The sequence below is a fragment of the Odocoileus virginianus genome, unplaced genomic scaffold, assembly GCF_023699985.2.
Source record: "Odocoileus virginianus isolate 20LAN1187 ecotype Illinois unplaced genomic scaffold, Ovbor_1.2 Unplaced_Scaffold_6, whole genome shotgun sequence".
Classification (NCBI taxonomy): domain Eukaryota; kingdom Metazoa; phylum Chordata; class Mammalia; order Artiodactyla; family Cervidae; genus Odocoileus; species Odocoileus virginianus.
The window spans coordinates 1,888,804-1,901,216 of record NW_027224268.1 but is presented as its reverse complement, the minus strand read 5'-3'; the positions used below and the strand labels follow the sequence as shown (position 1 = coordinate 1,901,216).

The following is a 12,413-nucleotide window of genomic DNA, read 5'->3' as shown; positions in this document are numbered from 1 at the left end:
CATAGAGTTGTGTGCTTGCAAGCATTTCACTGATGATGGTGGTGAAAGTTTGTTGTTTGGTTTTTGTAGTAGCACATTTCAGCCCTCCTGACATGTATGAGTGCTCACTACAATGAGGTGCCATTTTACGTGAACTTAGCTTATGTGAATTTGAAATAGGGCAGTATAAAAATACCAATAAAGTCTTACTGCATGCACAGAACATGAAATACAACAAATTTACATTTATACCTCCAGGGAAGACTGTCTTGAATTATGCAAGTTTTGAATTATGTAATGTCTTACAGAACACATCCCTGGCAAACCAATGTGACTGAGGGTCTACAATCTGCCAATTAAGCGTTAAGGTTTACCTAAAGTGTTTTATGCAATCTCTCAATGACACTGGAATCCTTGGGTCCCTAGTTTAATATGACAAACTTGAGATTCCAAAATGTTCATTGGTCATTCAGCTAGGATTCAAATCCAAGGTGGTCTGGCTCCAAAGCTCTTCATTACCTTTCTTCTTTTCCCATCTTCATATTCTCCCCAATTTTCCTTCTCTCTCTAACAGACACACACACACACACACACACACACACACACACACACACACACACACTGACTACACAGATATCTATTCAGTGGAGCATCATCTCATTATCCAGCAAAACCCTGTGATTGTCTTTCCAAAACTGAGACCATCCAATTGGCTCTTTTCTTCACTGCAGTTATTCTTACACTGATGGGCAATTTGCTCCCAACTCCTTCCTCATTCCTGCCCTGGCTTAAGAAGCAATGTATTGCACTTCTTTTGTCATCGAAGGTACGCCCATAGGAAGCAGATTATGGAAGGAGTCACTATTCCTGTCTATCAGCTGAGAATATGGTGAGACATGTGGCAGACACAGCACAAGGAAGAAGATCTCCCCTAGTCCTGCTTCCTCCCCTTCTTCAGATGCCACTCTCTCCTCACCTTGGCTCCCTCACCCAGATGCCTACAGTTGCTGAGCCTTGGGGGGTGCCTTTTTCTAGGGTGTCAAGTTGTTGTTGTTGTTTAGTCTCTAAGTCATGTCCAACTCTTTGTGACCTCGTGGACTGTAGCCCACCAGGCTCCTCTGTCCATGGGATTCTCCAGGCAAGAATACTGGAGTGGGTGGCCATTTCCTTCTCCAGGAGATCTTCCTGACCCAGAGACTGAACCTGCATCTCCTGCATTGGCAGGCAGATTCTTCACTGCTGAGCCACCAGGGAAGCCCAGGGTGTCCCCATGATGCCTCTCATAGCAGGTGGTCACCTAGGATTACTTGTGCATTCTGGGGCTGGCCGTTCTGCCCTTCTCCTACCTCTCCACTCACAAAATTCACATGAATAGTGTGCTTGGCTTTGAACAGTTTTCTGACTACCATAATGAAACTTATTCATCTTTGGAGATAATACCAGCTAACGAGACTTGTGTGCCTCTCAACACCAAAATTATCTGGTCCCTGAATGATGTTCAAATCCTGTCCTGATGATCTAAGTATTGTTGGTAACTAGCTGGATCCTGCAGGTACCAGGCTTGGAGGCACTGCCACCCAATGGCTGTTTCTACAAACAGCACTCTCATAAGAGTTTCCTTTATTCAGTACTCTACCCAGAACCCAGTGAGAGCTTAAGACATGGAGAGAAAACGGGGTGGGGGTGGTTACACTGGGACAGGCCAGGTAGTCAGTGCTGTCACCATCTTTCTCTGCCAAGGAAATCTGATTTTCCTGGCATCAAACAGCAGATGTGAGCTCTTTAATTGGGCAATAAAAATGGCATCTTGACAGTAAAATTGTAAAGATAAAAATGTACAACACCATGAATCTTTGGTACTAGGATTAATTCGACTGTCTATATTTTTTCTGATGATATTTTTTACCATGACTGAATGTAGGTAAGAGACAAAACAAAAAGTCAAAGCCGGAATTCTCATTTTCATCTTTGTTGATTGCTACCTGTATAAGGGTGAGACATGCATTTAATAAACTTATTTTTCTCCCCATAAAATAAGGATGGAGAGGGTGGTGGTATACTTCATAGCACTCAATTAAAGACAAATTGATTGAAGCTACCAAAATCTTTTGTTCCGTGTAATGGAAGCACAAGTCAGGCTACTGTGACCAATAGGTATCCATTTCAACAGCTGCATTAATCAGGGTTAATTAAAATTTTTCTCTCTAAATTGGATAAAAATAAACTGTACTGTACAGAGCAGAAAAGCTTCTATTCCAGTTTAGCAAGGGCTTGTATGCATACTTTGAGAATAATTAAACATTAACTCAAGCAGATGGGTGTGAGACATCATTCCACTTAAAGCAAGAAAAATATCTTAGTATTTTGAGATTGCCCTATAAATTCCATTTTGTATCTTTTCTATTAAAATAATATTTGGTTTACCACAATCACTTGTGATTTTTCTCTATTGTAGAGAACTTCCGTCCATTCTTGTTCATAACCCATCCTCCTTGACTGGCTACTGGAGGACTGTCACAGTTCTCTGGGGTCAGCCTAGGGGCTGGGAATGTGGATATATTTTAGTTGGCACACTGTCTAATAGGAGTGCCTTGCTCATGATGGGTGGAGAAGACATACATGCTATAAGCACATTTAGGCAATTTTATACAACAAGCCACTCTTCTATGCTGGCAATATTCATTGGGTAGAAAATGGCCCAACTCATGAATAACTGGCTTCATGACATAAGAAATAGTATAGTCTTGGAATAGACTATATAGACAAATATAGACAAAACAAATTATGGGACTAAAGTAAATACATTCATGGCTTGATTCTCCATTTTGAATCTAATCTGAATATATAATTAATGAAAAGATTTCCTTAAGAAAAACTGCCAAGTTTTTAAAACATACCTAGACAGTGTTGGGAAAAAAACACTAATAAAAACATCTCTAGGAAATGTCAACATGATGCCAAAGTAACTGAGCAATGAGCTAAACTGCACCAACTAACTAATCTGTTCAAATATCAGATAAATGCTTATTTCGTGTCACAAAAACCTAAACAACTTCACTTACTCTACTGTTTCATCAGATATGTTTGTAAAGTACTTGAATTGTAAATTCAACAGAGTAAGTATTCTTCTTTCCCTTAGTGAAAATAAATCTAGAGTAATCTCAATATCATCAGTTATTGGCTTTAAAAGATGTAAGATAATTTTTTTCCCTTCAGTGACTGTGAAAGAAATTTGAATTTATATGCAGCTTGAATAACTTGTCAACCAACAGAAACTATAAGGCACTTAATGCATAAAGACTTGCCCTTGGTGGTATAGATACAAAAGACATCCCTCAGTCTTTATCCTCCAGGCATCCTATACTTTAGTTGGACACATAACACATGCAAACATTTAGCAAACTCTCAACTATCTGATCCTCACTATAAGTGTATTACAAATGCTAAAGATGAGTAAGGTTATTGTGGCCTAGATTAGGCAGAAAAAGCATGGAGATGGACTTTGAGCTAAACAGACAGAGAAAGCAGGAAAAGGGAGGAAGAACTTCCATGCTAGGAGAAGAGTGTAGACCAAATTTCTCAGACCTTAACACTACTAACATTTGAAACTGTATAATTCTTTGTCATGGGGGATTAAACCTGGGTCCCCTGCAGTGAAAGCACAGATTCCTAACCACTGGACCACCAGGGAATTGTCTGGGCTTTTTAGAATTAGTACAAGAATGCTGGTGAGTGATCAGGGCTGAGAGATGGGCTTGAGTGTGGGAAACACAAAACCCTGAAATCTCCATGGCTTAATAGAATAAAAATTTATGTCTCTCTCACATTACATTACACTGTGAATTGAGTGGCCCTGTGTCTTTTAAAGCAGTGTGTATTATTTCTTCCCACATTCCACTGGGGATCCAGCTGAACTGGAAATTCTAGTTTACTGGTGTCCTAGGTTCAGTTCCTTTAGGATGGACTGGTTGGATCTCCTTGCAGTCCAAGGGACTCTGGAGAGTCTTCTCCAACACCACAATTCAAAAGCATCAATTCTCTTTCAGCGCTCAGCTTTCTTTATAGTCTAACTCTACATTCATACATGGCTACTGGAAAAACCATAGCTTTGACTGGACGGACCTTTGTTGGCAAAGTAATGTCTCTGCTTTTTAATATGCTGTCTAGGTTGGTCATAGTTTTTCTTCCAAGGAGCAAGTGTCTTTTAATTTCATGGCTGCAGTCACCATCTGCAGTGATTTTGGAGCCCCCCAAAATAAAGTCTCTCACTGTTTCCACTGTTTCCCCATCTATTTGCCATGAAGTGATGGGATCCAGATGCCATGATCTTAGTTTTCTGAATGTTGAGTTTTAAGCCAACTTTTTCACTCTCCTCTTTCACTTTCATCAAGAGGCTCTTTAGTTCTTCACTTTCTGCCATAAGGGTGGTGTCATCTGCATATCTGAGGTTATTGATATTTCTCCCAGCAATCTTGATTCCAGCTTGTGCTTCATCCAGCCTGGCATTTTGCATGATGTACTCTGCATATATAAGTTAAATAAGCCAGGGTGACAATATACAGCCTTGACGTACTCCTTTCCCAATTTGGAACCAGTCTGTTGTTCCATGTCCAGTTCTAACTGTTGCTTCTTGACCTGCATACAGGTTTCTCAGGAGGCAGGTAAGGCAGGTCTGGTATTCCCATCTCTATAAGAATTTTCCACAGTTTGTTGTGAAGATTGAAGGTGGGAAGAGAAGGAGAAGACAGAGGATGAGATGGTTGGATGGCACCGCTGACTTGATGGACATGAGTTTGGGTAAACTCTGGGAGTTGGTGATGGACAGAGAGGCCTGGCGTGCTGCAGTCCATGGGGTCGCAAAGAGTCAGACATGACTGAGCGACTGAACTGAACTGACCTACGTGAGTGACATTTTCTGGAGCATGTGAACCATGTGAACAGGTTCCCCAAAGTCTCATCTGAGGAGTCCTGAGAAGAACAGATGTGAATCTTAGTTATTCTCATATCTTCTGCCCCGTCTTCCATTCAGCACCTACTACAGTGCCTTTCACATAGTAGGCCCTCAATGTTTATGTTTCTGAATTAAATATACCTGGAAAACTAACAATTCAATGAATCATAATAGCATTTTGAGAATTTCATTTATACAAAAAGTATTTTGCAAGATTGTAGTAAAGTAGTTCAGGAATGGCTCATGTAAGCCCCCAAATCATAAAGATAATATGACAGGAAAAAACATGAGCTAAAAACATGTAAGAATTAGCAGCCAAAGAGAGAGAATCTGACATCAGAGCTGGATAAAAGTAACAAAAAGGCATTTCAGTCCTGAGAGAGCGGCACGGAAGGACATCCCATCATATGTAATAGATGTCTCACAGTACCTTCTAAGTCCGTGTGAATAATGCATTTAATACCAGCACTTCAATGCTGGAAAGATGATCATGATTTGGAGGAAACTTGGAGACCAGCCAAAATGATTAAGAGATGAGGATTCGTTTATAGGCGGTTATAAAAGAAGCCATTTATGTGCCTGGTCTGCTGATGGCTAGAAGGGGGGTGGGGGGCTAGGTTCACAAATGACTGAATGCTGTAAACATCAGGAAGGGGAGGAATGATGGTGAATTCTACTGGACTTTCTTCATGTGAACATCTAACAGGCATTGACAAATTCTTCTCATTATTAGGTCTTAAAACATTTAAAGGCCATCTGAATAATATATAACCAGGAATGCTGTGATCGGAAATATTCTATTATTACAGGAGAATAGGACTGCTCCAGAACAGCAAATACAAAAAAAAAAAATTATTGCTTATTAAGGAAAGAAACATTCCAGGAATGCTTGGTGAACAGAGAGACTTAAACTGCACTAACAGTCCACTCTCAGAAATATTCAATATATGCAATTGTGGGTAATGTTATATAGTGAAGAATTCTTGAAATTACAGGACAAAAAGGAAAGACAATGAGGTATTTCCTTCATCCCTTCCTTCTGTCATTCAAACATCCGTTTATTCATTCATCCCACATCCAATGTCTACTCACTATTTGCCAGGTCCTGGACTGGTGATACACAGAGTAATACTATATAGGATCTTTCTTTAAAAAGTTTACAGTCTAGTGGGTCTAGTGTTGGAGTAGGGAATCTGGTGGACTAAAACGAAACAGACAGGTTCAACAGAGAGTTATAAGGGAGCAAAGAAAAGTGGTCCCCAACCCAGATGAGACGAAAGTAGGAGGAATCTTACAGAGGCTTCCCGGAGAAGCTGGTATCTGAGCCAACTCATGAAGGGTTCTGAGTCAACGATTAATCAGAAAGACTGAGAATAAGCATCCCAGGTGCTGTACCACTTTGTCACAACATATGTGGGACTGACAAGTAGTTCAGATTGATGGAGACAAATAGTGTAAGGCAAGTGGTAACCTTAAAAATAATAATTGGAATATCCTAGGACTGTAGGTGATTTTTATTTTCTTTCTTGTTTTTCTGTCTCTTCCAAGATTTTTCTTTAACAAAATCACACCCTTATGTAGACAAATAATTGCCAACATTTATATAGCACTTACTCTATGCCAAACACTACTCTAAGCACTCTGCATACATTAAGTGATTTTATCCACATAACTCTATGAAATAGCTACTATTATTTTCCTTTATACAGATGAGGAGGGGAGGCAAAGAGAGGTTAAACAACCTGGCAAAGTCAGAGTAAGGAAAAGAGTAGTGTTTCTTAACTTCAGGCATCTTATTCTAGAGTTTCTGCTTTTACATCTTCTATGTTCCTAACACTTTCTAAGTCAGAAGCCTATTTTCTTACAATTTACTCCCATAGTCCCAAGTCTAAAAGTTGACCTAGCAAATAAATGAAATACAGCCAAATATTAGGGGAAGGATATTCACAGCCCCCGAATTTATAGTAGCATAAAATAAAACAAAAAAATCACCTAAATATCCTATCATACAGAACAATTAATGATGGTTTAGACAATTACACAAGTATTGAAAATTATGATTTAGAAGAAAGTCAAATGACATGGGAAATGCTTACTATAAAGATCAAAGAGAAATAAATGTAAGATACAGAGGGTATAATCCTAGTAGTATGTTTGTGTATGTTCAGAAAGAAGAATCACCAGTCAGACTGAGTTCCAATTCTAATCTTAGCTCTGCCACCTTTTAGCTTTCTGATCTTCAGTAATAATTTAACCTCTGTAACCCAGTTTCCTCATCACAAAGTGGGGGTAATACAGTTGTTATACTGGTTAGAAAATTAATATATATATAAAATGCTTAAAATTCTGACTGGCAAACATTCAGTGTCAGCTATCAAAACTCTGGAAACCCTATTTAAAATTGGAACTAGATAGTACACATTCATGGGCTTCCCTGGTGGCTCAGATGGTAAAGAATCTGCCTGCAATGCAGGAGACCCGGGTTTGATCCCTGGGTTGGGAAGATCCCCTGGAGGAGGACATGGCAACCCACTCCAGTATTCTTGCCTGGAGAATCCCCTGGACAGAGGAGCCTGGCTGGCTACAGTCCATGGGGTAGCATAAGAGTTGGACACAACTGAGCGATTAAGCACAGCACAGCACAGTACACATTCACACAGACAGCTGGTAGCTTTGTAGTTTGTTGTCCAATAGGTTACAACTTTATCTAGTTATTTTTCCCCTCATATTTTAAAAAATAATTGGAAGTTGAGTGACGTGAGGGAAAATTTGCATTGCAAGTAAAAAGTATTTGCTTTCAGATTCTGCTTTATCAAATTATAATGAAATATATGAGGTATTTCATATGAAATATTCAACCAATCACCAAAGGGTTATGAAAATTTCCTTTCTAACCAGATACCTTCCCAAGGCCCAGAACACTGATATTTTATTTTGGCTGAATATTCCTGAATTGTGATAGCTTAAAAACATTTAACTTCAACATAATAAAAGCTGTATATGACAAACTGACAGCTAACATCATACTCAATGGTGAAAAGCTGAAAACATTTCCTCTAAGATCAAGAACAAGACAAGGATGCCCACTCTCACTTTATTTAACAGTATTTTACAGTATTTTACAATAACTACAAATGGAGTTGTTGTTCAGTCGCGTCCAATTCTTTGCCACCCCACGAACTGCAGCACCCCAGGCTTCTCTCTCCTTTATTATTTCATCGAGTTTGCTCAAACTCATGTCCACTGAATTGGTGATGCCATCCAACCATCTCATCCTCTGTCGTCCCCTTCTCCTCCTGCTCTCAATCTTTCCCAGCATCCGGGTCTTTTCCAATGAGTCAGCTCTTTGCATCAGGTGGCCAAATACTGGACATTCAGCTTCAGCATCAGTCCTTCCAATGAATATTCAGGGTTGACTTCCTTTAGGATTGACTGGTTTGGATCTCCTGGCTGTCCAAGGGACTCTCAAGAGTCTTTTCCAGCACCACAGCTCAAAAGCATCAATTCTTCAGCGCTCATCCTTTATGGTCCAACTCTCACATCCATACATGACTACCGGAAAGACCACAGCTTTGACTATCGGGACATTTGTCAGCAAAGTGACATCTCTGCTTTTTAATATGCTGTCTAGGTTTGTCATAGCTTTCCTTCCAAGGAGCAAGTGTCTTTAATTTCATGGCTGCAGTCACCATCTACAGTGATTTTGGAGCCCACAAAAATAAAATCTGCCACTGATACCATTTTCTCCCTTTCTATTTGCCATGAAGTGATAGGGCCGGATGCCATCATCTTAATTTTTTGCATGCTGAGTTTTAAGCCAGTTTTTTCACTTTCACCCTTATCAACAGGCTCTTTAGTTCCTTTTCAATTTTTGCCTTTAGAGTGGTATTATCTGCAGCATCTGAGGTTGCTGATATTTCTCCCAGCAATCTTGATTTCAGCTTGTGATTCATCCAACCTGGCATTTCACATGATGTACTCTGCATAGAAGTTAAATAAACAAGGTGACAATATACAGCCTTGACATACTCTTTCCCAATTTTGAACCAATCCATTGTTCCATGTCTGGTTCTAACTGTTGCTTCTTGACCTGCATACAGGTTTCTTAGGAGACAGGTAAGGCAGTCTGATATTTCTATCTCTTTAAGAATTGTCAACAGTTTGTTGCGATCCACAGTTAAAGGTTTTAGCATAGACAATGAAGCACAAGTAGATGTTTCCCTGGAATTCTCTTGCTTTCTCTATGATCCAACAGATGTTGGCAATTTGATCTCTTATTCCTCTGCCTTTTCTAAATCCAGCTTGTACATCTGGAATTTCTCAGTTTGCATACTGCTGAAGCCTAGCTTGACAGATTTTTGATCATTATCTTGCTGGAAGGTGAAATGAGTGCAATTGTATGGTAGTTTGAACATTCTTTGGCACTGCCCTTCTTTGGGATTGGAATGAAAACTGGCCTTTTCCAGTCCTGTGACCACTGTTGAGTTTTCCAAATTTGCTGACATATTGAGTGCAGCACTTTAACAGCATCATCTTTCAGGATTTGAAACAGCTCAGCTGGAATTCCATCACCTCCACTAGCTTTGTTCATAGTGATGCTTCTTAAGGCCCACTTGACTTCACACTCCAGGATGTCTGGCTCTAGGTGAGTGACCACACCATTGTGGTTATCTGGGTCATTAAGACCTTTTTTGTATAGTTCTTCTGTGTATTCTTGCCACCTCTTTTTAATCTCTTCTGCTTCTGTTAGGTCCTTGCCATTTCTGTCCTTTATTGTGCCCATCCTTGAATGAAATGTTCCCTTGATATCTCCAATTTTCTTGATGAGATCTCTAATCTTTCCCATTCTATTGCTTTCCTCTATTTCTTTGCATTGTTCACTTAAGAGGCCTTCTTATCTCTCCTTGCTATTCTCTGGAACTCTGCATTCAGTTGGGTTTATCTTTCCCTTTCTCCTTTGCCTTTCACTTCTCTTCTTTTCTCAGCTACTTGTAAGGCCTCCTCAAATTTGCCTTTTTGCATTTATTTTTCTTTGTGATTGTTCACTGCCTGCTATACAATGTTATGAACCTCTGTCCATATTTCTTCAGGCACTCTGCCCACCAGATCTAATCTCATGAATCTATTCATCACCTCCACTGTATAATCATAAGGGATTTGATTTAGGTCATACCTGAATGGCCTAGTGATTTTCCCTACTTTCTTCAATTTAAACCTGAATTTTGCAATAAGGAGCTCATGATCTGAGCCACAGTCAGCTTCAGGTCTTTTTGCTGACTGTATAGAGTTTCTCCATCTTCAGCTACAAAGAATATAATCAATCTGATTTCAGTATTGACCATCTGGTGATGTCCATGTGTATAGTGGTCTGTTGGGTTTTTGAAAAGGGGGGTTTGCTATGACCAGTATGTTCTCTTGAGAAAACTTTGTAGGCCTTTGCCCTGCTTCATTTTATATTGCAAGGCCAAACTTGCCTGTTACTCCAGGTATTTCTTGACTTCCTGCTTTTGCATTCCAATCCCCTATGATGAAAAGGACATCTTTTTTTGTTGTTATTCTAGAAAGTCTTGTAGGTCTTCATAGAACTGTTCAACTTTCAGCTTCTTTGGCATCAGTGGTTGGGGCATAGACTTGGATTACTGTGATGTTGAATGGTTTGCCTTGGAAATGAACCAACAGATGGAGCAAAACCTTTAAAAATTGTGAATAACTATACTGTACACCTGTAACCTATATTATCGTACACTTCAACAAAAAAAGAAAAAAAATGTGCTTCCACATCAGTTAGGATCAAAAGTTGAATGGAAATTACAAACTGGTTTTTCAAGGACCCAAGGCCACATATAGTTTATTTCTCATCTGAGTTTTAGAATTATCTTAATGAGTTTTTAAATGTTAAGAAAAATATAAGGAAATGAGCAGCTTCAAGAGTAACCCTGACTCTGTTTTACCTCAAAGTTTTGTTTTTCTTCCTTGTTTTCACAAAGCAATTCTTGTAGTTATCTTTGGGGATGGTCTCGGGCTACTTGAGTAGGTGAACTATACTGAGAAAGACAGAAGGACCTGGGGCGGGGGTTGGAGAGGGGGCTGTAATTCTCACTGCTCTGCTCAGAATCTGCAAAGTGGGATGGAAAATGCTTAAGTATTTTCTTAAGGAAAGTCTAGAAAATAATCCTTGCTGAAGAGAACTGAGGTTTGTCTGCTGCTCACACCATAGGAACCCGGTTTTGCCACCAGTTTTCAAGGAGCTTCTCTCTCTCCCTTTCTCTCAGGTCTCCTACGTAAAAGCGATTGACATCTGGATGGCGGTGTGCCTTCTGTTTGTGTTTGCAGCCTTACTGGAATATGCAGCAGTGAACTTTGTCTCCAGGCAGCACAAGGAGTTTCTGAGGCTCCGGAGAAGACAGAAGAGGCAAAATAAGGTACCGTTGACTCTGAGTGCAGACAAAGTCAGGCAGAGTTTGAGGTGTTTAACCAGTCAATGTAATTTAGAAAACAGAACAACACATAGTGAGCAAGAAGCTGAAGTTAATTTTTGTCCTGATTCATCCTACTGTACTGAATTACTGCTCAGGTTGGTCCTTTAAAATTGGGACAGATTTGTCACATTTAACAAAGAAAATTCATCAAGAGATGAATGGATAAAGCAGATGTGGTATACATATACAATGGAATATTACTCAGCCATAAAAAGAATGAAATAATGCCATTTGGAGCAATATGGATGGACCTAGATATTATCATACTAAGTGACGTAAGTCAGACAGAGAAAGACAAATATCATATGATATCACTTATATGTGGAATCTAAAAAATGATACAAATGAACTTATTTATAAAACAGAAATAGACTCACAGACATAGAAAACAAACTTATGGTTACCAAAGGGGAAAGGGAGAGGAGGGATAAATTAGGAAACTGGGAATAACATGTACACACTACTCACCATGGAGAACAGTGTGGAGATGTCTTTAAAAACTAGGAATAAAACCACCATATGACCCAGCAATCCCACTACTGGGCATGTACTCTGAAAGTGAAAGTGAAGTCGTTCAGTTGTGTCTAACTCTTTGCAATCCCATGGACTGTAGCTCACCAAGGCTCCTCCATCCATGGATTTTCCAGGCAAGTGTACTGGAGTGGGTTGCCATTTCCTTCTCCGGAGGATCTTCCTGACCCAGGGATCAAACCTGGGTCCCCTGCATTATATACCCTGAGAAAACCATAATTCAAAAAGACACATGTACCCCAATGTTCACTGAAGCACTATTTACAATAGCTAGGACATGGAAGCAACCTAGATGTCCATCAACAGATGAATGGATAAAGAAGTTGTGGTACATATATACAATGGAATATTACTCAGCCATAAAAAGGAACACATTTGAGTCAGTTCTAGTGAGGTGGATGAACCTAGAGCCTGTTATACAGAGTGAGAAAAACAAATATCATATATTAACACATATATATGGAATCTAGAAA

General features: G+C 39.6%; 1 protein-coding gene across 5 annotated transcripts in view; it reads left to right on the top strand.

The window, feature by feature from the left end:
- The window catches only part of GLRA2 (glycine receptor alpha 2), a 189,235-nt gene that overhangs the window by 144,116 nt on the left and 32,706 nt on the right, over positions 1-12,413 (top strand). For all 5 annotated transcript variants that reach the window (XM_020877628.2, XM_020877627.2, XM_070462606.1 and 2 more), the window contains one exon: positions 11,203-11,352. In XM_020877628.2, the coding sequence (XP_020733287.1) occupies positions 11,203-11,352 (150 nt within the window). The remainder of the gene's footprint in view (positions 1-11,202; positions 11,353-12,413) is intronic.